This window comes from Xyrauchen texanus, chromosome 27 (genome assembly GCF_025860055.1).
Source record: "Xyrauchen texanus isolate HMW12.3.18 chromosome 27, RBS_HiC_50CHRs, whole genome shotgun sequence".
Lineage (NCBI taxonomy): Eukaryota > Metazoa > Chordata > Actinopteri > Cypriniformes > Catostomidae > Xyrauchen > Xyrauchen texanus.
In genome coordinates, this window is record NC_068302.1 from 390,645 (window position 1) to 415,099 (window position 24,455).

The 24,455-nt window shown below is 40.7% G+C and overlaps 1 protein-coding gene across 4 annotated transcripts in view; it reads right to left on the reverse strand.

Moving 5' to 3' along the window:
* The window catches only part of bpifcl (BPI fold containing family C, like), a 73,357-nt gene that overhangs the window by 25,655 nt on the left and 23,247 nt on the right, over positions 1 to 24,455 (reverse strand). For all 4 annotated transcript variants that reach the window (XM_052093740.1, XM_052093738.1, XM_052093741.1 and 1 more), the window contains 7 exons: positions 17,778 to 17,889; positions 17,490 to 17,618; positions 11,549 to 11,704; positions 4,980 to 5,043; positions 4,809 to 4,869; positions 834 to 925; positions 424 to 600 (listed from right to left, as the gene is read on the reverse strand). In XM_052093740.1, coding sequence (XP_051949700.1) covers positions 424 to 600; positions 834 to 925; positions 4,809 to 4,869; positions 4,980 to 5,043; positions 11,549 to 11,704; positions 17,490 to 17,618; positions 17,778 to 17,889 — 791 coding nt within the window. The remainder of the gene's footprint in view (positions 1 to 423; positions 601 to 833; positions 926 to 4,808; positions 4,870 to 4,979; positions 5,044 to 11,548; positions 11,705 to 17,489; positions 17,619 to 17,777; positions 17,890 to 24,455) is intronic.

The following is a 24,455-nucleotide window of genomic DNA, read 5'->3' on the forward strand; positions in this document are numbered from 1 at the left end:
TTTAGCATAGATATGTACGTATACGTATTAAGACTTTGTTTGTCTGGTTTGGATTTGTCAGCTGCTTTAATACCCTATGTGTAATACTTCAACTCATCTTAAATAACAGCGCCTGCATCTACCTCAGAGTTTTAAAGGTTTCTAATTTGTCCTTAGAAATCAGTTCCCCAATGGAAAAATTAATATGATTTTGACTGTTACGCTCGATTAGGGTCAGGGGTTTGTTTGGCATCTCAATGCTGATAATTACTTGTGCTTTCTTCCGGACATCGCTTAAACGTGATGTGTTATTGAGGCAAAAGCACACCAACCTGTTATTCATCGTCCAGTAGTAAAAGCTTTTAAATGATTTTATTATTATTATTTAATGTAATTATTAAACCAGAACTAAGAAAGCAGATGAAACCGTTATTATTTTCTCACCATGTCATCTCTGATGTTCATTTGAAGAAGCCCAGAGCTGAAATATGCATAAGCTGCTGAATTCACACAGAAGTCCGATGCGGCCAGTGAGAGCGTGTAGTTTTCTGCAGGTTGCATGTCAAATGCGTTTGGAGAGAACGGTGGCTCAGAGGGAGAACTGCTGCTGTAAAACTCACCCTGTCACATCAAAAACACCTTAAATGTCTTTAGGAGTTCAACTTCTTTAACAAGGAAACAATAACTGAATGTACCTTTAAAAACTGTCAGAACCCAGATTTTAAAGCTATAATATTAGCTGAATACAGAGCAGCTAATGAATATATTCAACAGAAAAGAAACATACTAATATGAATTTGTCTCACTTGTGAAAAAACTGAAATCAAGATAACAAATTCTGAATTCATCTTTACCTTCATATCTAGTTCAATGCTGTTATCTGTCACAGAGGGCGAGGATGTGAGAGGGATGTTCACGTATATATACTGATCCACACGTATGTTCACTAGAACAAAATCAATATAAATATTGAATCAATATAAATATACTTTGGTCTTCTAACGATTTGGACTTACAAGTTCTTGAACAAACAAATTTGCACCCAAAATATCAATTCTGTCATCCAGTTGTACTCACCCTCATGTTTGTTCCAAACATGTTGAACTTTCTTTCTTCCGTGGAACACAAAAGGAGGTATTTTAAAGAATCTTCAAATTGCTCATTTCCATACAACAAAACCGTCAAAGGAGTCCATATTTAGGTCTGTTCCTCACACAAAGCTGACTTCATTAGACTTGGAATATAGCACACGATTTGAACAGACAACTTTCATGATGCTTTTATTGTACCTTTTATCCATTTTGGAGCTTGATATTTGTGATCAGTATTAACTGACATTTAGTGTCAGGCAAGATACTCAAAATGTAGCTAGCTAACTCAACAGAAAAATGAGTTAAGCTAAGCTGAAAGCTACTCTTTAAAGTAGCTAATTAAACCACAACATAAACTAACAATAAATTGCTACAATTAATCTAAAAGACTTATTTACATGATGTTTATCATACGATCTGTGACGTCCATGCATCATTTATCTGAAAACCACATGACCACTTTGGTATCTAGATCTGCTGCCACATGATTGGCTGATTAGATAATCGCATGGATGATTGTTGGTGTCAGACGGGCTTATTTGAATATTTCTGGGATTTTCACACACAACAGTCTCTAGAATTTACTCAGAATAGTGCCAAAAACAAAAAACATCCAGTGATCAGCAGTTATGTGGATGGAAATGTCTTGTTGATGTGAGTGATCAACAGAGAATGACCAGACTGGTTTGAACTGATAAAGTCTACTGTAACTCAGATAACCTCTCTGTACAATTGTGATGAGAAGAATATCATCTGAATGCTGTTCTGAGATGTGGATTGTCGCTAATGGGGACCTACACAATATTAGTCTGGTGCTTTTAATGTTGTGGCTGATCGGTGTATGTAGCAAACACAAACAAACCAATAATAGTTACTGTGTCATTTACAAGCAGATCTTCTCACAGTTGTCAAGCACAACAGTAGAAAATAGTGCCCTCATCTGACAAGTATTATGAATCTGAATATGACACAAGGCTCAGGATGTGCCATACTTTATGATGAAGAAATGAAGAAATAAGGCTTAATGTTCATTACATCAGGGTACAAAAGCAACAGGGCAGGCAGCAATTCTGGCTTCAAATGAATTCTGATCAGTGAGCCCAACCTGCATTATTTGACAGTTCGTACTTTGACTTTTACCTGCTGTTCGTGCTCAAGTTCATCAGACGAATTATGAACACCTTGAGTGGGAGCTTTCTATGTTCTTTCACAGGGGTGCAGCTTTTCTGTATCAGAGCCACTGCGCTTTTATCACGGTCACAATATTATGCTAATAAGGTCATAGCATTATGAGATTAAAGTCATAATATTGTGAGAATAATGTAGCACATTAAAGAGAAAAAAAATGCAATATTAGGCTAAACAGAGCATCATTATCACTACGATAGAATGGACGGCGAGCAAGCGGCTTCATTAATGCAGGAGATGGATGTGGAGGATGTGGTTGAATCATCAATAAAGAAATCTTTGGTCTTTGGGTGCATCTGTACAGAGTTATTAATATCTGGACACTGCAGCAGTTATGTAGGAAATGTAATGTATTCATTAGAAAGAATTGGACAGATTTGAGCAGTCCTGCTTGCCGTTGTTATTGGGTTTTCCTCTCTAAACAATACTGTAACTGAGGGAATGTTACCACATACAATATCCTGATATGGACTTATATAATTCACTGCAGTTCCAATTATTTTTAGCTTCACTTGAGCGTGAGCCTGTATCTCACACCTCCCTTGAGAGGCGCCCACAGGTTGCAACTCCTGTATTAATGCACACCTCATTCATGAACGGAGAGCTCGCAAACACTTCCCACAAATTCAGCTCAGTTGTATAGCCAAGTTATCTCCCTTGTTAGTGATGTTGTGTGTAAAGACTCCACTTTGCTGTTGTCCATCACATGACTTTCCTTTCGATTTATTCTCAAAATATTACGACTTTAATCTCATAACGCGTTGACTTCTCGTTATTTGTACTTTATTCTCAAAATATTATGATAAATGACAATTGCGAATTTAAATTGTTTAATTGCTTTGATTTTATTGTTAGTGTTAGTTTCTGCACAATGAACAAACGAGACGACAAGTTGTAGTTCTCGCTTTGATCCACAATTTAAATGAAAACATGTTTGATTAGTTTAATATGCGACTGGACTTTTGCTCCTATAAAGTTCTGAACCAGTGTCAGTGTTGTGCGCTTAATATAAGCCCTAAATGTTATTTGACAGGTAGGTGGTCATATTTGAAGTCACGGAAGGAAGGATTTTTCTTATTTTTATATTACAATATGGCATGTGGGCTAAGCTCCGGATGCCACTGAAATCTAGCAATCCCCGTAGCCATCAGAAAACAGGGTGTGCAAGAAACTGAAGCACAATAAAGTGACATATACAGTTAATAAACATTGTATTCATCTGTAGCTCTAAAATAGTTTTCATCCCCGTGTTACATTATAATGACTTAATATGGACCTATTTGAGTTTTTTATTAATACTGCTTTTTTCAATGCAGTATTAGGCTTATATTTAGTATATTTAGTCATAAAAACTAAAATCTGTCACATAGATTTTATTATTTTGGAACTATTCATAATTATTTTCCAAAATATGCTGAAGACACTAAATGGGCCAAAATAGAGCAGCAATTTACACTGTACGAGAATGTTGATTAAAAATACACAATATTGATCTGTTTCTGACCCACACAATACAGGGGCGGATCCACTGGGGTGGCATAGGGTCCTCCATTGTGATGGCCTTCTCCACTGTATTGTTTGTGTGTATGTAGTGTGTGTGTTGTCTTTTTCTCTCCCTATCCCTCTCTCTATTTTATTTTTATTTAGACATAACTTTGTGTTAATCTTCGCTTTTAAATGACTTATTCCAGTTGTTACAAAGGTGACTTTATTAGCAGAATAACATGAGATATGCATACATTTTCCATCCATATTTACACTTAACAGAATAAGAATATGTGGTGGTGACGTTTAGTCCAGATTGCCGTTTCTACGGTATATGTGAAGTTTACGAACATTTAGAATTTGGAGATGTGTTTAATAGACACTGTCTTGGTGCTCTGTTGATATACATTTTGTTACTTATTTTCAAACATTATCCAATGTTGCAAAATGGTTACTATGTAGTTCCTGTGGAAATGCAGTTGTATCGCATGGACATTTGTAATATGAAAGTTACTCCAATTAATGAACTAGTGCTTCTTGCAATGAAGCTTGGTACCTTAATCCAGAAGAACTACACATGGGCACTTGCTTTGGTGTTGCCACCCCTCAAAGTCTGCATGCCACCCCCTTGCCACTCTATAAAAAAAACTTCTAGATCCGCCCCATATCATATCACTTCTGAAGACATGGATTTAACAACTAGAGTATAATTAGGATTATTTTTATGCTGCCTTTATAGGCTTTTTAAGCTTCAAATTTCTGGTCATCGTTCACTTTCATTGTATGGACCTACAAAGCTAAAATATTCTTCTAAAAATCTTTTTTTGTGTTCAGTAGATGAAAGAAAGTCATATCTGGGATGGAATTTTAATTTGGGGGTAAAAACTCTTTAGCTAACAGCTTCATTTATAGTGAAGCTACAGTCCATCACTGCTGAAGTTATGTAGGAAAGAGTTGTGTGAAGATTCTTCAAAATGTTACCTTGTGTGTTCCATACGTGTTTGCAACAACATGAGTAAATTTTGAGTAAATTGATCCTGCTTCCGAAATAACTCTTGTCAGTACCAGAATATTCCAGTAGGTGTCTCTCCAAGTCAACAATTGCTTGTTCAGTTGCCTGGCAAATCTAAGAAGGAAAAGAGAGAGGATGAAAAGATAAATGAAAAAATCTACGAAAGCATCATCAACAGGCAATAGTGTTCATTTGGTGTATCTGTCTTTAAAAGCATGACAAACCTTCTGACGTAACACATCTGAAATATGTCCACTGAACCTTTTTACAAACGGCTGGAACAAAATGCTGCAGAAAAACACATTTAGAACAGGTGTAAAGGACTGTAGATCTTATTATCAACACTTGAAATTATCATGATCACTTCACTCACAACAGCAGGGATATGGAATAATCTCAGATCCAAACAATTTGGGATAATATAGAAGATTTACAGCACAATATTCTATTGATTATAACCATGAAAATTGGCATAGGCTTACCTCCATGTTTTCACACTGAACACAGGCTTACTGTATATCGAAGCATTTTGACTGAAAAGAGCACCACCTATATGCCAGTCTTGTACCATTCATGTTAAGTGTACAGTAGATATACAGTACATCTTTAGTTTTACTGTAAATAATTGCAGTATTTAAACTAAACTGATACTGAGATGACTTACACATTTTACGAGTTATGGTTTAGATTTTGAAACACTTGATTTTCAAAAGTCGGGATTGTGTGTTTTAACCAGCCGCCACTAAGAGAGCAAGACAAAATAGACAACAAGGTTTTGGAGCTCAAGGACAACATTGTTAGCGCTGCTCGAGCACAAAGGAAACTCCAGCATTCATTGTTTAGGGAGGGGAGGGGAGTGGGTACTTCTGTAGTACTTGCAAAATTATGTGGATATATTGAAGCAACATATCAAGACATCAGCCAGGAAGTTAAAGCTCGGTCACAAATGGGTCTTCCAAATGGACAATGACCCCAAGCATACCTCCAAAGTTGAGGAAAAATGGCTTAAGCACAACAAAGTCAAGGTATTAGAGTGGATATCACAAACCCCTGACCTCAATCCGAATGTGTGGGCAGAACTGAAAAAGTGTGTGTGAGCAAGGAGATCTACAAACCTGACTCACTTACACCAGTTCTGTCTGGAGGAATGGGACAAAATTCCAGCAACTTATTGTGAGAAGCTTGTGGAAGGATCCCAAAATATTTGACCCAAGTTAAACAATTTAAAGGCAATAATACCAAATACTAACAAAGAGTATGTAAACTTCTGACCCACTGAGAATGCGATGAAAGAAATAAAAGCTGAAATAAATAATTCTCTCTACTATTATTCTGACATTTCACATTCTTAAAATAAAGTCACTACTTTGACTTTGACTACATCCTAACTGACCAAAGACAGGGAATGTATTCTATGATTAAATGACAGGAATTGTGAAAAAATGTATTGTTGTAAAGTTGTATGTAAACTTCTGACATCAACTGTATATGGATATATTCAGAATTTCAAGTATATATTTGGGATTTACAAATATATATTTAGATTATATATAACTATTTCTTGTTTGGCCCCCAATATATATATATATATATATATATATATATATATATATATATATATATAATGTGCAAGGTTGGGAGGGTTACTTTTGAAATGTATTCCACTACAGATTACGTTCTGTAAAATTTAATTTGTAACGTATTCCGTTAGATTACACAAGGTCAGTAACATATTCTAAATACTTTGGATTACTTCTAGATTAGATTTTGTAGATTTTTTTCATTTGTTTTGACTATAAAAAGGTTATGGTTACTGTTGTAACCTCCGTTCCACGAGGGAAGGAACGAGATGTTGTGTCAAATGAAGTGACACAAGGGGTCTTCCTGGGACGCCAAACGTACCTCTGAACCTGAGAAAAGGCCAATGTCAAGTTGGCAGACAGAATTTGCATGCCCCGCCCCCGACATACGAGTATAAAGGGAAGCGGGGCAGCGAGTGCCAGTTAGGATTTTGCACTGAGGAGCCGAAAATAAGGTATGGCCATTTACAGTGCTAGGTCTAGTGCTGTGGCAGGAGGGACACCACAAGGGTTGTGAAGCCGTACATGGGAAATGGCATGGTGGTAGGTCCAGCCTAATGAGGGGGGACTCTACAAACACGGCGGCCGGGGCAGCGGGTATGCCGACAGGGGAACCGTACGACAGGAAATACATCACGGGGAGTTTGCCTGAAAAGGGAACTAAGCCCGTGGAGCCCGACCCCAGTACAGAGCACCTGTGACTCGTAGTGGGTCTGGACGTGAATTGATCTGCTGAATTTGCAGGCCAGAATGCTAGGGAGGAGAATATCCAGGGAGCGACGCTTAGTGGCTAACCTGGGATAGAAGGCACACTGGATCAACTTGGTGAAGGGCGCTGTGTGCAAGCGGGACACCCAGTTGGTTGTGCTGCGTTACCGAGTTCTACTGGCTCTGACCTGACAAAACACGGGATGAGACCGACTCAACCCTGAGATTGTAAAATCTGGGAAAGGTATTGGGTGTGCCTAGCCCGCTGCTCTGCAGATGTCTGCTAAGGAGGTGTCATGGGCCAGTGCCCATGAGGATGCCACCCTTCTCGTTGAGTGTGCTCGAACCCGCAAGGGGGCGGGCATGGCCTGGGTGTGATAAGCTAAAGAAATAGCATCAATGACCCAGTGAGCTAACCTCTGTTTGGAGACGGCGTTCCCTTTACGCTGTTCGCCGAAGCAGACAAAGAGCTGCTCAGAACATTTAAAGCTCTGCATGCGGTCCAAATAGATACGCAAAGCACGTACCGGACACAGCAATGAAAGGGCTGGGTGTGCCTCCTCCTGGGGCAGCGCTTACAGGTTCACGACCTGGTACCTGAAGAGGGTCATTGGAACCTTGGGCACGTAGCCCGGTCGCTGCCTCAGGATAACGTGAACATGTGCCGGCCCGAACTCCAGACAGGTGTCACTGACAGAGAAAGCTTGCAGGTCCCCAACCCTCTTGATGGAGGCTAACGCGATCAGGAGGGCCGTCTTCAGGGAGAGGGCCTTGGGCTCAACTGAATCAAGCGGCTCGAAGGGGGGTCTCTGAAAGCCCGAGAGGACCACTTAGAGATCCCAGGAGGGGAATAGGCTAGGCCGGGGAGGGTTCAGTCTCCGGGCGCCTTTCAGGAACCTGATAATCAAGTTGGAGGGGGACAGCCTCCGCTCCAGCCTCTCTTGCAGGAATGAAAGCACTGACCAAACTGCGCACCTCTGTGGGTTTTCGGCTCGGGAAGAACACACAGCTGTGTGCCAGTGCGTCTGTCTCGAGAGGAGCTCCTGTCAGGGAGTACCAGAGCGGGCAGTAGGAGTTGTCTTGGGAGGCAAAGAGATCTATCTGTGCCTTGCCGAATTGGTCCCAAATCAACTGGACCACCTGGGGGTGGAGCCTCCACTCTCTGTTGGGCGAAACCTGCTGCGACAGCATATCTGCCATCATGTTGCGGTTGCCAGGGATGTGAGTGGCGCGCAGCGACCTGAGCCATGGCTGACTCCAAAAGATGCCGGCCGAGTTGTGACATATGACGGGAGTGCACGGCGCTTTGGCAATTTATGTCCATTACTGTCGCGGTGCTGTCTGAACGGATGAAGATGTGCTTGCCCCGGATTAGTGGGAGAAGCCTCCGTAGGGCAAAAGATACAGCCAACAACTCTAGGCAGTTGATGTGCCAACACTGCCGGGGTCCTGTCCAGGGGCCAGCAGCAGCGTGCCTGTTGCACACGGTCCCCCAACCCTGTCGAGAGGCATCTGTGGTCACCACTACATGTCTGGACACCTGCTGGACACCCTCGGCGAGCAGGCAGGGAGCGCTGGTTGGGCGGCGCCACGGCATGATGTGAGAAATTGCCTCCGTCTGCTTCTTCACTGCCGAGAACTGCTGGGCGAAGTCGTCGCCGGTGTCACCGAAGAGGTCGAGCTGGGAGACGGGGGCGTTGAAAAATCATGACTTGTCAACGTCACGCATCTCGACCATGTTCAGCTAGAGGTGGCGCTCCTGTACCAAGAGGGTGGCCATCACCCACCAGAGTGCCTGCACTGTGACCTTCAAGGCTGTGAGAGCGAGGTCGGTGGCAGAGCAGCACTAATCCCAAGCTCGGAAGCGAGCGAGCGTGTCGGGGGTGGGTGGTTCATGGGGATTTACCCGGCGAAACCGAGCCCGTCGTTAGGAGGAGAACACTCTTTTAACAGTGAAAAGCACTGTCGAAGCGCCCAGGGGCATAGACTGCACAGCGTGCAGAGAGAGAGAACGCCAGCTGGAAACGCGCCGTAGATCCAACAGCAATGCTTCACGCTGACAGAGGTGTGTGAAACAGTGGTGAACTTCAGCTTGCTGTTGGACAACCATTCAGCTCCGAAGAAAACTTCTGACTGGCATTCGCTGCCACGCTTCCCTTTATACCCGTATGTCCGGGGCGGGGCATGCAAATTCTGTCTGCCAACTTGACATTGGCCTTTTCTTAGGTTCAGTGGTACGTTTGGCATCCCAGGAAGGCCCCTTGTGTCACTTCATTCGACACAACGTCGAGTGAGTGACAGAAGGAGAACTCAAAATACACATTTTAAAAATACATTCTCTGAAAAATCCAAATATCTTACGCAGTGTTGTTTCTAAAACAAGATCAATCAAACTGATCTTGTTTTAAGGATTTCTAGATATTTTTACAGGCAAACAATACAAAACTTATTATCAAGAATAAAAAATTTTCCCCTAATATCAAAGATCTTACTAGAAAAAAGAAATTATGATCCAATGTGAATTTAGATAAGATAAGTGCATGTAAAATGGCTAGAAATAGCATTTTAGCTTGGCTTAATGCTGACAATTTACAACAAGGTTTATTTCTATTTCTTGTGCTCCAAACTTAATTCAAACTTATTTAAAACTTAATTCTCTGTCTGCACATATATATGTATGTGTATATGTATATATGTGTGTGTATGTATATGTATGTATGTGTATGTATATGTATGTATGTGTATATATATATATGTATGTATATGTATGTATATATATATAGTATATATATATATATATATATATATATATATATATATATATATATATATATATAATCACAGTTTGAATAGAATTAAGTCTATGGTTGGGTCATTATTGCAGTGATTAATATGTTTCAGCTAGCAACAGTTCTTTTAATCCTAACTGATGCAGTGTGTAGCTTCTCATTTCTGAAACAACCATTTTCATTTTATCTAAAGAGACATACAGTACATCAGACATGACAGCCTCTAAGCCTGTGGTCGTGGAAAATATGTGACTATGTGTCAGAAGAGGCAAATTATTGGCCTTCATCAAGCAAAGAAAAGAACTGAGTTTGCTGAAATCACTGGAATTGTGTTAAGAACTGTCCAACGCATTATTAAACGTTGAAGTATAGGGGTGAACCGTCAGCTTCGCAGAAGATATGTGGTCTGAAACATTTTTTGAATGATCGTAATCGAAGATCACTAAAACATTTGAAGTCACATCGCTTAAAAATCGACAGTAGAACTCATGGCTATATGTTTAATAGTGAAAGTAAGAGCATTTCCACACGCACAATGCAATGAGCGTGTGGCCACAAGAAAGCCACTCGTATGTGAGGCTGATCAGAAACAAAAGACTTCAGTGTGCTAGGGAGCATAAAGATTGTGGAGCAATGGAAAAAGGTCATGTGTTTTGATGTATCCAGATTTACCCAATTTCAAAGCAATGGGTGCATCAGGATAAGACAGGAAGCACATGAAGTGATGTACCCGTCATGCATAGTGCCCACTGTACAAGTCTCAGTACAAGAGTCAGTGTTATGATCTGGAGTTGATTCAATTGGTCAGGTCAAGGATCAGCAATGTTATGAGGCAATAAAATGAAGTCAGCTGACTATCTGAATGTACTGAATGACCAGGTTATCCCATCAATGGATTTGTTCTTCCCTGATGGCATTGGCATGTTCCAGGACAACAATTCCTAGATTTATCAGGCTCAAATTGTGAAAGAGTGATTCAGGGAGCATGAGGAATCATTTTCACACAGATTCCTGACCTTAACCCCATTGAAAGTCTTTGGGATGTGCTGAAGAAGACATTCAGAGTGTACAATGTATACAGAGTGGTTCGACTCTCCCGTCATCAATATAATATCTCAGACAAAAATCGGAGATGAAAATAAATGTTGTGAAATTGCATAAGGTTGTCCAAACAATGCCATGACAAATGCATGCAACAATCAAAGCTAAAGCCTGTCCAACGAAATACTAGAGAAAGTGACTTTTCTTTGAACAGGCAGTGTATGTGTGTGTGCGTGTGTGTGTGTGTGTGTGTGTGTGTGTGTGTGTGTATGTATGTATGTATATGTATATATATATATATATATATATATATATATATATATATATAATATAATATAATTACTTTTTAAAAATTACTTTTGCGTTACTTCTGGATTACCTCTTGTTTATTTGATGTCACTTGCATTTGAGTGGGATAATATATAACATTTTGACATAATGTTGCTTACATTTTATAAGAAAACTTGAAAAATAATATGAATAATAAAATATGAAAATTGACATAGTTTTTTTCTTTTTTACTCTATTGGATCACTATTGGATCAATATTAGATCACTATTGGATCAATAGCTGCATGTGTCAGTTACAGTATTATTGACACATTATCAGTTTTTATAATGAGAGATATTCACAGTTCTCAGAATGTCTTTTATTGTTTAATATATTGCTCTCACCTTGCACCTCCGTGGAACTGTATATGCACTCCTCCCACATCATCACTGCAGGTGACACTGGAGACGGACAGATGGCCAGCACCATCATCACCTAACTGCAGCAGTGTGTTCATGTTGATATTATTCACAGCCAGATCAAATGAGCCACCATCATGACTGCAAAGTCATCAAGTCAGTATTATTAAACATTCAGTTAACTGTACGAAATATGTGATAGTTGCCCACTGCAAAACATGATTTTCAAAAACACTCTCTCGGACAGAAAGCGGCTCAACTCATCCCGAGAGATAACTTCATTCTAGATCTCCTCAATTCATAAACAGTCATGATATCATTAATATAAAAACAGATATTAATTCACAGGAATATAAAATTGTGATAGTTGAAGGCAGTATTTTTATATAATCACCACTAAACTATACAACTGACTATTGATTCAGGCTATACATTGATTATCTGCTATAATGCTTGAATATGTTGTCTGGTTGGGTTGTTGAAGCTGATATTGCTTGTATGAATCAAACATTACTTGTGTGTTAACCAATCACAATGTATCTACATTGTTGGGGGAAGTTATGGTGACATGTTTAGTAAAATGTATAACTTTTCAAATGTACTTCTTGTAATTGTTATATTGCATATTTAAGCTTATATTCATGTTTAATAAAGTACTTATTATCCCCATCATTATTGAGTCCTCGTTTTATGTTTTTAGTTTACTGTGTTATTGTGTGAATTTTTATAAAAAAAATTTTGACTGCTTAATTCATATGAACTGTCCAAATGAATCACCAGAACACATCAATTTAAAAAATCGACTAATGTCCCCTGCATCCACATTTGCACACAAGTGCGCTGGGGTATACCAGTCAATGGGAAAAAACAGGTGTTTTGGCTACTTGTTTTTCTGTTATTATAATTAATGTCACTATTTAGACTTAAGCCAACTGAGCATGTCCGCACAAATAACAAACAAACTCAGTAGGGATTTATTTTTAATATATTTATTCTGGCATTCCGTCCATCCATATTCTATAGCTGCTTGTCATGCAGGGTGGCGGGCAGTGCTGGAGCCTATACCAGCTGTCTCTGGCCGGGGGCAGAGAAACGTCTTGGGTTACTTCACTGTAACCCCTTTTTCCTGATAAAAGTGGAACGAGATGCTGTACTGATTTAGCGCTTTGGGAACGTCTTTTGGAGTGACCAGCTGTGAATATGTGTGCAACACGTCAATGAAATTGACTAATATGTATAGCCTCCTCCGGTGACATCATCAGAATGCACCGTAAAAGGGCTATAAATAGATGCGCCACAGGTGCATCGTCAGGTATTTTGTCTGAAGAGCAGTCCTGGGGCATCCTCAGTGCGGCAATGAAGCGCAGCATCTCGTTCCGCTTTTATCAGGGAACAGGGGTTACAGTTAAGTAACCCAAGACATTCTCTATCAAAAAGCTACACTTTTATGTTGCGCTGATTTAGCGCTTTGGGAACGAGAATACCCACGCCACCGCACTGTGGATGTCCAGACCCCTTACGGTTGTGTAGTTGTGTTCATAAGAGCCCGGAGCAGCATGAACATCCAAACTATAGAATCTTATGAATGTATGTGGAGAGGACACCTCTGGCCAAAGCTTTAGAGGAGGCGAACCCTCTGGTAGAGTGAGCCCTGATACCTACTGGTGAAGCTTGACTATGCGCCTCGTAGGCCAGGACAATAGCATCCCTCACCCAATGTGACATAGTTTGCTTGGTGGTGGCCGCCCCTTTGTTACGACCCAATGACAAACAAATAGTTGCCCTGACTTACGCCACTGGCAAGTGCGGTGGACATAAGTCTGAAGGGCATAGACAGGACACAGGCCATTAAGTCTTTCCTGCTCCAGCGTTATAAACGCTTCAAGAGTGACTGGATGTACATTCGAGAAAGTAACCTTAGGCAGGTAGTCAGGGTGAGGGTGCAATATTGCTTTAGCCATTCCTGGGGCAAAATCTAAGCAGGATGGCAAGACAGACATAGCCTGTAGATCCCCAATTCTTTTTAGAGAAATAATTGCCATAAGAAAAACCATCTTGAGAGTCAGAAGTTTATCAGACGCTGACTCTAGAGGTTCAAAGGGGGTCTGAACCAGACCCTCAAGGACTACTGCTAAGTCCCATGAAGGGATCCTGGTCCTAGCAGAGGATGTTTCCCCAAAGGCATCTCGTCAATAAAGGCGTGGCAAGCCGATAGAGCGGCCACATGAACCCTAAGAGTGGCGGGGCATGTGCCTGCTGATTATAAACTGAAGCAATCTGGCAGTTAACTGGATCTGCATTATGTGCACTGCACCATCTTTCAAAGACGCCCCATTTATTGACATAACTTCTTCTAGTAGAGGGAGCCCTAGCTCTTATAATGGTCTCAATAACTTCAGATGAAAGCCCAGTGTCCCTCAGTTGGTACCCTTCAGAGGACAAACATGAAGTTCCACAGTTTAGGCCGGGGAGGAAATATTGTCCCCTGCACCTGAGACAGAAGGTCCTTCCTGTCATGAATCGCCCAAGGCGAGCCGAGAACAATACCCTGTTCGGCCAGAGCGGCGCTGGACCCTTGTTGGTGAACTCTGGCCAAGACTCCCGGGAGCAGAGAAACCAGAGGAAATGCATACAGGCACATTCTGGGCCATGTATGTGCCATCGTGTCCAGACCCAGGGGGCTGGGTGACTCAGAGAGAAGTAGATGGGACATTGCGCTGTCTGTTGGGAGGCGAAGAGGTCCACTTCTGCTCTGTAAAATCTCAACCAGATTTGTTCCACTAACTCGGGGCGGTGGGAATGGAGAAGTTTCGTGGGGGTATCGGGAAGGTACAGGTGGATATTTCACGCGCCCCTACCCAAGGGGGGATACCCCCACAAGGCTGGGCGCAAAACCGTCAGGGTTTTCTCTTCTTCAAGGTCTTGCTTTGGGGGCTACTGAGGGCGATGAACTGGCCCCCAGTCTCTACGAGAGGTAGCACGATTCACCACGCTTTGTTTTTGAGCCTCCATTCTAGAAGGGGCAGGGCTGGGTGGCCCCCTGAGTGCGGCAAGGAAGGAATTGCCCGAAGGCCTCCTCATGGCTCTTCACCTCCTGGAACCTGGTGATAACTGAATTCATAGCATCAACAAATAAGCCAGAAGGCAAAACTGGGGCATCGAGGAGGAAAACTTTGTCCTTATCTCTGATGCCCGACAGGTTGAGTCATAAATGTCTCTCAGTGCTGACCAAAGCAGCCATAGACCGGCTAATGGTGCGAGCTATCTGTTTGGTCGCGCAGAGAGGCAGATCTGTGGCTCAACAAAGCTCTGAGAAAGCCTCTTCGTCGACCGTGGTGCCCGCACTCAGGTCCTTCAACGAGAGAGCTCGTCATGGAGGTCATCAAAGAAGGGAAGGGACTGATGAGGCGTTCCCTTGGCCACCAGACAGAAATCTGACCTCCAGTTTGGAGCTCTTGGGGGTCTCTTATTCACGTGGCCAGTCTAATTGAAGCCTGGCCACCACACGAGTAACCACCTTAAGTAATTCCTCCGTCGCTTTATTATCATGCACAGATTGCTCAGAGGTGGGTAGCTCGAAGTCCCCAGATTCAATAAATTCAAGGTCCCCCTCATGAACCGAAGAGGCGCTGGAGTGCGCTTCAGGATCACGGGAAGGATCACCTGGATCTGGGGAGAGAGCGAGCAATAGGGACGAACCCGTCTCTCGCCAGATCCATACACGAGCCCCACGATGGAAGAGTGGGCGTTGACTCTCAGAAATAAGCAAGACAAGTATGAAGCATTTTGACTGAGAACAAATCGCAATGTTCGCAACCGCCCGCCCCAATGCAAGAGCAGCATGCTCTTCCCCCAAACACACAAAACAAAACTGGTGTATGTCCCTCTCAGCCATAAAGCGTAAACATGGAACACACACCACTTGCCTTGTTTATCAGTCATTCTTCTTTTTTTTTTTTATAGAAAAAGGTTTCTGTGCACTGCCTAACAATTCTAACTCCTAACAGAGGAAAGTAGAAAGTTCTGACAGTCAAGAAGCACAACACACACACAGAATGATCTGAAGACAAAAGATCTGATGATGCACCTGTAGCGCATCTATTTATAGCCCCTTTACCAGTGCATCCTGATGATGTCACCGGTGGAGGCTATACATTTTTGTCAATTTTATTGATGTGTTGCACACATATTCATAGCTGGTCACTCCTAAAGACGTTCCCAAAGCGCTAAATCAGTGCAGCATCAAAGTGTAGCTTTTTGATAGGGAACACCCTGGACAGGTGGACAGTCCATCACAGGGCAACACACACAGACATACACATTTACACTCCCACTCACACCTATGGGCAATTTAGTGTCTCCGATTAACTTAACCTGCATGCTTTTGGACTTGTTGGGGAAACTGGAGCATCTGGAGGAAACCTACTCAAACATGGGGACAACATGCAAACTCCACTCAGAAAGGCCCAGTTGAGGCGGGACTCGAACCCGGGACCTTCTTACTTTGAGGCAACAGTGCTGCCCACTGAATTCTGGCAGTCTGTTGTTCATTTACATTGACTTTATATTGTTGCATAATATTTGGTAGCAGCGTTTCAACAAGAAAAGTATGTTCAGATTTCAAGCTCAAACTTTGTTAATTTACGCTATTCATATTGTAGATAAACAAGATCGAATCTCCTGCTAATTTTATTTATGTTTTATCTTGTGTCATTCTGCCGTTCGAGCGAACTCATGTTCGTATGCATGTCACGGGGCTCATTGCTTTGGCTTGCTTGGCTACAGCGTGCGCAATATAATGTGACAAATGTAGTGCGCCAGTATGCTCACCACACACCAGGTGGAGAGGAGAGAGTAGAGTGATACAGCCAATTAATGGATGGGGGTTATTAGGAGGCCGTGATTGATACGGGCCAATGTGGGGAATTTTGCCAGGCCACTGGGATTACAGAGAGTCAGGACCTCAGTTTAACATCTAATCCGAACAAAATGGTGCCTATTTACAGTATAGTGTTCCCGTGGGCCGGGTGTGATGGGTCGGTAACTGGACCAGAAAGTCCATGGCCAGCTTTTAGTCCTAGTCTGCTCCTGCATTCACACATCTGCCCAGAGCAGACTGTCCATAGGACTTTTCCCGGTGAGCGAGCTGCGAAACGGGGCCGAATGGGTGGTGATGAGCTGAAACAGGCCCCGCAATATGCAGAAAAAGAAAGCAACAACCCAACACAATAGATAATAAATAATGTTTGAAATACCACCAACAGAAATGTGCATTGAATACATTTTACTATATTTAATCATTTATTAATATAAACAAAAAAAAAGAAACAGCCCTTTTTCAGGACACTGTATTTTAAAATAATTTTGTAAATTTGATGTTCATACAAATATTTACACATGTTAAGTTTGATGAAAATAAGTGAGAGGACGGTTCCTTTTTTTTTTTTAGTTCATATTTTAATTTTATGGACAATGGTGCTCTAATTTACGCAGTATGTCATACAATACACACAATTCCATTTTTTTATCTTTTAATTTTATGATGTTATCTGAAAACTTTTATGGTTGATAATATTTGGTGCAATATTGCAAAATGTAAATCTGTTTTGACTCTTAATTTGACTTTAAGATTGAGAAATATATCTAATCAGTAAAAAAATGATTCTACCAATCAGGATAATTTAAGAATTAGTATAAAGGCATAAATAGTAAAAAGATAAAATAAAATAATGTCATTATTTGTCACAAAATTCAATTCAAATTCCAACTCATAATTTGAAAGAGAGCCAGTTGTGAAATTCTGAATTTTGCTGAGATGATTGATGTGCAGTTGTATTTGGAGGGTTCTAGAGTGTGTTGTCTGTGGCATTATATTTCAGATTCATATGATTTGAGTCTTTCTTTCCTGATTCACTGGTGCACTTACATGATGCCAAAGTGTGTCGTCCAGCTGCCTGTGACGGCCAGTGAGAGTTGAGTGACTGTCACAGATACACCTGTTCCCTTGACAAACACCAGCGATGACTCTGACATGCTGCAGTGCACAATCCTCATGCTGTACACACCAAAAGCACAATTATGAAAAAAATCCTCATATACTGTATGTCTATCATATCACAGTTGTGCACTTGTGTTGAGTGTTGCATATCTAAAGCTCTAACACTTCTGCAAGTGTTTTCATTCATTCATATGGTTTGATTTCTTATGTACTGACTTTGAAAGGGCGAAGTCTATAGTGCCGATCCCAATGTCCAGTTCACCGCGAAACTCTGGGAGTTCAGTGGCCTTCAGTGCATTTACAATCCAGACAGACATCAGCTGAGACACTAGAAGAAGAAAAAAACCCACACATACAGCAGCATGTTTAACATCACGTGTAAGCATATACAAGACAGCGAAACCTTAAATAATTTTTTCTCAATTGATTATATAAATTAATAATAAATTGTAAATTAGTTCAAAACAATTCACACATCGAAGCACATCCCTCTACAACGAAGCACACTCTTAAGTTTGCAGAATTTTGAAGCACTGTATTGGTTGTTGATAATGCTTTTAACAGTTAAATACTGTATTCAGAATTTTATTGTAAAGTCAAAACACCACAAATTACTGTACAATAATAATTATAAGAATATGGCACTGCATTAGAATAATAGTGGGAACGTTTACATATTTACAATGATATTCCCCCAGCTGGTACAGTTGTGTTATAGAACACAATTTGTCGCACTTTGTTACATGGAGAAATGTTAATGATTAACACCAAAGTTGGATCATTAATGTACAGTTCTGTACATGAAAGTAAAGGAATAATATATTTGGGGAGGGATGTTAATTGGGGAGCTTCATTTAATGTTCACATCAGCCATCAGAATGGGGAAAAATGTGATGTCAGTGATTTTGACTAGGGATGTAGGGATGACTTGACCTAGATCGGTATCGGCTTCGATACTGACGTTTTTAGACGGATCGGGTATCGGTCTGACGAGCCGATATGTCATATGACTAGTGCATTTTATTCAAAGCCACTTGAAGACACGCGATAGCTCTGTGAATTGCAATAGGCTGTGTTTAATAAGTAAACATATAAATGCACGCGCAGCTTCAGCCCGTTAGTGAATGGTGCTTCGGTTTACACACACACGTGCGGCTATTTATAGCCTTCATACGTGCACAATATTTGAGCGCTACAAACGAACATCTCAGATGTAGATGCTCAGCAGTTCGGTTCACTTATAATATGGACTTAGAAAGGCACTGGAGGTGCATTTAACCAGAATTTAAATAAGAAGCGAATTCAACTGTAAATAAAAAGTGTGAGGGTTTAAAAGTTAAAGCTGTCATGGAGAGACTCACAGCAGAGATATGAACTCTGCAGGGTTTATTGAGCAGAGGATTGAAACAGTGATGTAAACATTGTGAGTAAATCCAGTTAAGCAGAGTGGCAAACAGCAGGTAAGTAATATTCAGACAGTGTATAGACACGATGAAAGAGATAACTTACAACAATTTTATGATACTTGCAGGCAATAATGAAGACACATGTTTGACATAGTATTTCTGAGACTCCAGAACTTTCTACTATCGATGAGAACAGGCACAGAGTGTGAAAGAGAGAGAAAGAGAGAGAGAGAGAGAGAGAGAGAGAGAGAGAGAGAGAGAGAGAGAGAGAGAGAGAGAGAGAGAGAGAGAGAGAGAGAGAGTGTGTGTGTGCGCGGGTGAGAGAGCGGGGTATTTATGCAGTCATTGATTAGCCACTAATGATATGCAGGTGCGTGTAATCAGAACTCGGGGAGTGCCAGTATCCAGTAGGCTATGCTAGTTAATAATAAAGTGTTTCTTAATAAGCTATACATTTATATTGAAATAATGTGAAGTTAAAGGTTTGTGTTTCTTTACATATTAAAGAGTACACCCAATTATTTCCACACAATAATGTCAAGATTTTATAAACTGATTATGCAAAAAAACAATACTGGTATCGGATCGGGATCGGTATCGGCCAATACTGAGATTTCCGTTATCGGAATCGGATTGGAAGTGGAAAAAGTGGTATCGGGACATCCCTAATTTTGACCGTGGCATGATTGTTGGTGTCAGATGGGCTGGTTTGAGTATTTCTGGGATTTTCACACACAACAGTCTTTAGAGTTTAATCTGAATGCTGCAACAACAAAATCATCCAGTGAGGGGCAGTTCTGTGGATGGAAACACTTGTTGATGTGAGTGATCAACAGAGAATGACCAGACTGGTATGAACTGACAAAGTCTACGGTAACTCAGATAACCACTCTGTACAATTGTGATGAGAAGAATATCATCTTAGAATGCTATTTCGAGATACAGGTTGGTGCAGTTTTGGCAGAACGAAGGGGACCTACACAATACTAGGCAGGTGGTTTTAATGTTGTGGCTGATCGGTATATATACAGTATATATATATATATATATATATATATATATATATATGTATATATATATGTATGTGTGTGTGTGTGTGTGTGTGTGTGTATTCAAATTAGGTTTCTTAATTGGGTATGGTATATTATCCAGCAATATGTCCATGTTAACTTAAGTAACTCAGGTTAACAATAAGATGGTCTTGTCAGATTATGACATTGTATTAAATCTGAAAATCTTTTTCTTGCAAAAACGCTGCTCTCATATATTATGCACATTATAATATAATCAGTGATTGAATGAACAACAAACTGCCAGAAGCCTTACTGAGTTTGTTTGTTATTAGTGCAGACATGCTCAGTTGGCTTAGGTCTAAATAGTGACATTTATGTAGGCCAACATCATAAGAACAGAAAAACAAGTAGCCAAAATCACCTATTGTTGCCCATTGACTGGGATACCCCAGCGCACTTGAGCACAAATGCAGATGCAGGGGACAGTGGTACATTTTTAAAAGTTGAATCAAGCAGTTAAAAAAACAACAACAACAAAAAAACAGATTCTCTTTATCCATTTAAAGTGAACTGATTTACGAGTTGGCTATTTTGTATGGTCTCACATAATGTTGTTTTGCAACAACAATGAGTGTGTAAACAGGATCGGAAGTTGTTGTGTGGACAGAAGGAAGTAATTATTGCGTATTAGATGGAAACGATGTCATTGGCTGTAGTAAAAGTAATAGGAATATAGTGCAGTCGCACGATATCATATGAATGTTGCTAATCTAATGGATCATGTTTGATCTTGCCTGGCAACATGTGAGACCCGACTGTTAAAATTGTTTTTCGATGTGCTTAAAATTGTTAAAAGATATCAATAAAGTCCTAAATAATGCACTATACTGATTGGAAACAGATCTGTTCTGAACGCTACAGATAAAATAACCACAGTATCACCATGATATTATGTCAAATTAAACAAGGTTACTTTATTTACACCATATTACTGTAGTAACTCTATGATAATATTATAGTAAAACTACCTTTATATTCATTCAAGTATTATTATTAGTTATAGAGGCAGAAAATGTTCCAAATGCAGAATCAAACCTGGGTGCAAATAGTCACTCCGAAATATTATACATTTGATCAAGATTTGGGGCAATATTGGTTAATAGCAAATATGAACTACTAATAAAAAACTCTATACAAATAATGTGTCACAATACTTCCAGCCTAATTCATGAAATGTAAAATTTTATTTCTTATTAAAATATTCACAATATTTTATTTGATAATTATGCTCCCATAAAGAATCATTCTGTTCACTTTTTCTTCAGTTTTCATTGCCAGGAGAATAACATAATTTGACACAATGTTTAAAATATAAATCAGTTAATTCACATTTGGTCATGTGTCTTTTTTCTCAGGTGTGCGGGAACCTGAAGAGCGGATGAGTGCTGATGGAGCGCACCTGCCGCAGTGTGTTTAATCCTATATAATCTCTGTGGTCCTTTGCTGGAGGGTGTGATGGGAGTTTCTGGCCATTCTACTCATGCGACATTCAAGCTATTATATTAGACTGATATTCTGTCATTACATCATGTGTATATATATATAATGAGAATGCACAGGTCTGTGAACACGTTATTAGTCTACTTAATAAGAACTTCAATCAGTCGGTATTGATGTGAATTCTTTATATTTGCCTTATGGCAGTACAAAACTCATTACTGTATGTATTTGATTGCATATATTCAATTATGTAAGTATTGTTCATCTTTTAACATCTTTATTAAAGTGTTAAACAAGGACAATGTCAATCAGTGTTGGGTAAGTTACTTAAAAATATGAAACCAATACAAATGACCAATTATTTCTCTAAAATTTAAATGAAATTACTATAAAAATTACTTCATTTAATAAACTTGCCTTGCCTTCATTGAAAAATGTATCACATTACTAATTACTTTACTTTCAAGTTACTTTCTAAAACACTTTTCAGAATAATGTCTATATTTCATTCTTGTTCATTGTCGCACCTCATATCTCAGTGGTTAGCATTGTAGTCTCACAGCAAGAAGGTCCCGCTCAACTGCGCCTTTCTGTGTGAGTTTGCATGTTCTCCCCGTGTATGCGTGGGTTGCCTCCGGGTGCACCCAAATCATGCAGTTTAAGTGAAAATTGCTCCGGAGGTGTTAGTGAGAGTCCTCCAGCCAATGGGGGTTGTGTCAGGAAGGGTATCTGGCATAAAACCTGTTCTAAGTCAAATATGTGGCTCACGGATGATCCGCTGTGGCGACCCCTAACGGAAGCAGTTGAAAGTAGATCCCTATAATGTCTCTATAATGTACTTAAAAGTTATTAAATTCATTAAAAGTCAGTAACTGTAATTCGATTACAAGATTTAAATTTAAATGCATTACACTACTTCTTTGTCCGACTCCGTGTACACATGTGTAGACATTTTTTGGCTTCGCTATACGCAACGCAAAATTTTAATTCATTTAAACCGACTGATCTCAGTTCAGGACACTCTGTGCTGTTATTAAAGGGTTAGACTTTCAAAGTCATGTGACAAAACAACTTGGCCCCGAACACAGCACAGTTTGCCCCCACAATCCTCTCGACCTTTTCACAGCTGACTGGATTTTCCTTGCTGGAAGAAAAAACATGGCGGACAAGGCAATGTCAAACTCAGATTAAATATTAATTTCAATAATAATGTTTTCCTGATTGTCAATGACAGATCACTTGATTATCTTGAGTATATAGTATCACTTTTTAATCTGATGTGTTTAATTGGTTCAAAACTTTTATTCAGTTGTCCAGAGAAATGGATTTACTCATATTCAGTTTTTATTGAATAGTTTTTCTTGGGTAAGTTTTGCTTTTTAGAAGTAAATAATCAAACACTAAACCTTTATTTTCATGTTTAAAGAGGATTTTAGGATTAAATTAAGACATGAGAGAGTCTGTTCCTTCACATAAGCTGCAGCTTGTACGATTCATTATATTTATTGATATAGCACTGTTTGTTCTACAGGCGACATATACAGTATACCTGCAGAAATGTGGCTGTGTGTATGATTTAACATACACCTTGCAGGTGCGACACATCATCAGTGATGTAACCTGGAGTCATCGGGTGTTTCGGGTCTTTCAACATCATACATCCTCGCCCAGGCAACCCAGCCAGGGGTGATCAGTCCCTGACTTGTGACTAGGTAGCACATCATCAGTGATATAACCTGGAGTCATCGGGTGTTTCGGGTCTTTCAACATCATACATCCTCGCCCAGGCGACCCAGCCAGGGGTGATCAGTCCCCGACTTGTGACTAGGTAGCATGTGTCCACGGATCACCCCTTTTGATCCACAGCCATCTAGATGCCTTTTCAGCGGCATCCGTGATGTTCCTGATAGCTTTCTTGTTGTGCGGTCCCCTTATTCCCAGGAGCTTGAGGGCCCTGTAGAGCGACTAGCCGGTAAACCCTCGGCAGCCTACCTCGATGGGGAGGCAGCGGGTCTTCCATCCTCTGCTATGGCATTCACCAGCCAATTCCTCGTACTTGGCCCTCTTCCGTTCAAACACCTCTTCCATTCGGTCTTCCCAGGGCACAGTCAATTCCAGTAGGACCACCTGCCTTGATGATTCTGAAAGGAGGACCATGTCAGGCCTAAGTGTAGTTGTGGTGATGGTTTCTGGGGATTTGAGCTGCCTTCCCAGGTCAACCTTTAGCTGCCAGTTCCGGGCTGTTGCCAGAAGTCCCCCTGCTGGGTTCCTGCTCTGTGGTGGTTTCTCTCCAGCCTTGAAAAATGCAATTGAGCACTGTGCTGGCTGCTGGTGCCTGCTGAGGGAGATCCCTGTGCTGATGGCTTCTGCAATAACCCTAGCACTTGATCATGGCACCACAGATAACATCCTTTTCCCAGGGCTTTAGGGCAGCAGCTTAATATGTGCTCCAGGGACCCTCTTTTTTGGCACAGAGGGCACTCGGGGGTGTTTATCAGGCCCCAGGAGAAGAGGTTGGTTGGGCTGGGGAGGACATCGTAGACTGATCGGATAAGGAACTGGATCTGGTGTGGCTCTGCTTTCCACAACTCTGACCACGAGATCTTTCGGTCCATTATCTCTCCCCATCGAGTCCACACCCCCTGTTGTCGCATCCCCACAATCCTGCTGATGCATCTTTCCTCCACCCCTGATCGGATTTCTTCTTGGACCAGTCGACGCCTGTCCTTTCCCTGGGCCTTGTCGTATCGAGCAGGGGCGTAGCCAGTAATGGGCCAGGGCGGCACTGGCCCGCCCACATTACTCACTGGCCCGCCCAGACAATTTTGATAAAAATACATTTTTTGTTTATTTTTATTATTCAAATGCATTTAAGAAAATATATTAATATAAACCTGATTTATTGTTGACTGGTGTGTGTGTGTTTAATTTGTTTTCCGAATAAAATGGAACTGTTGAAAAGCCTCCCTCCGGAA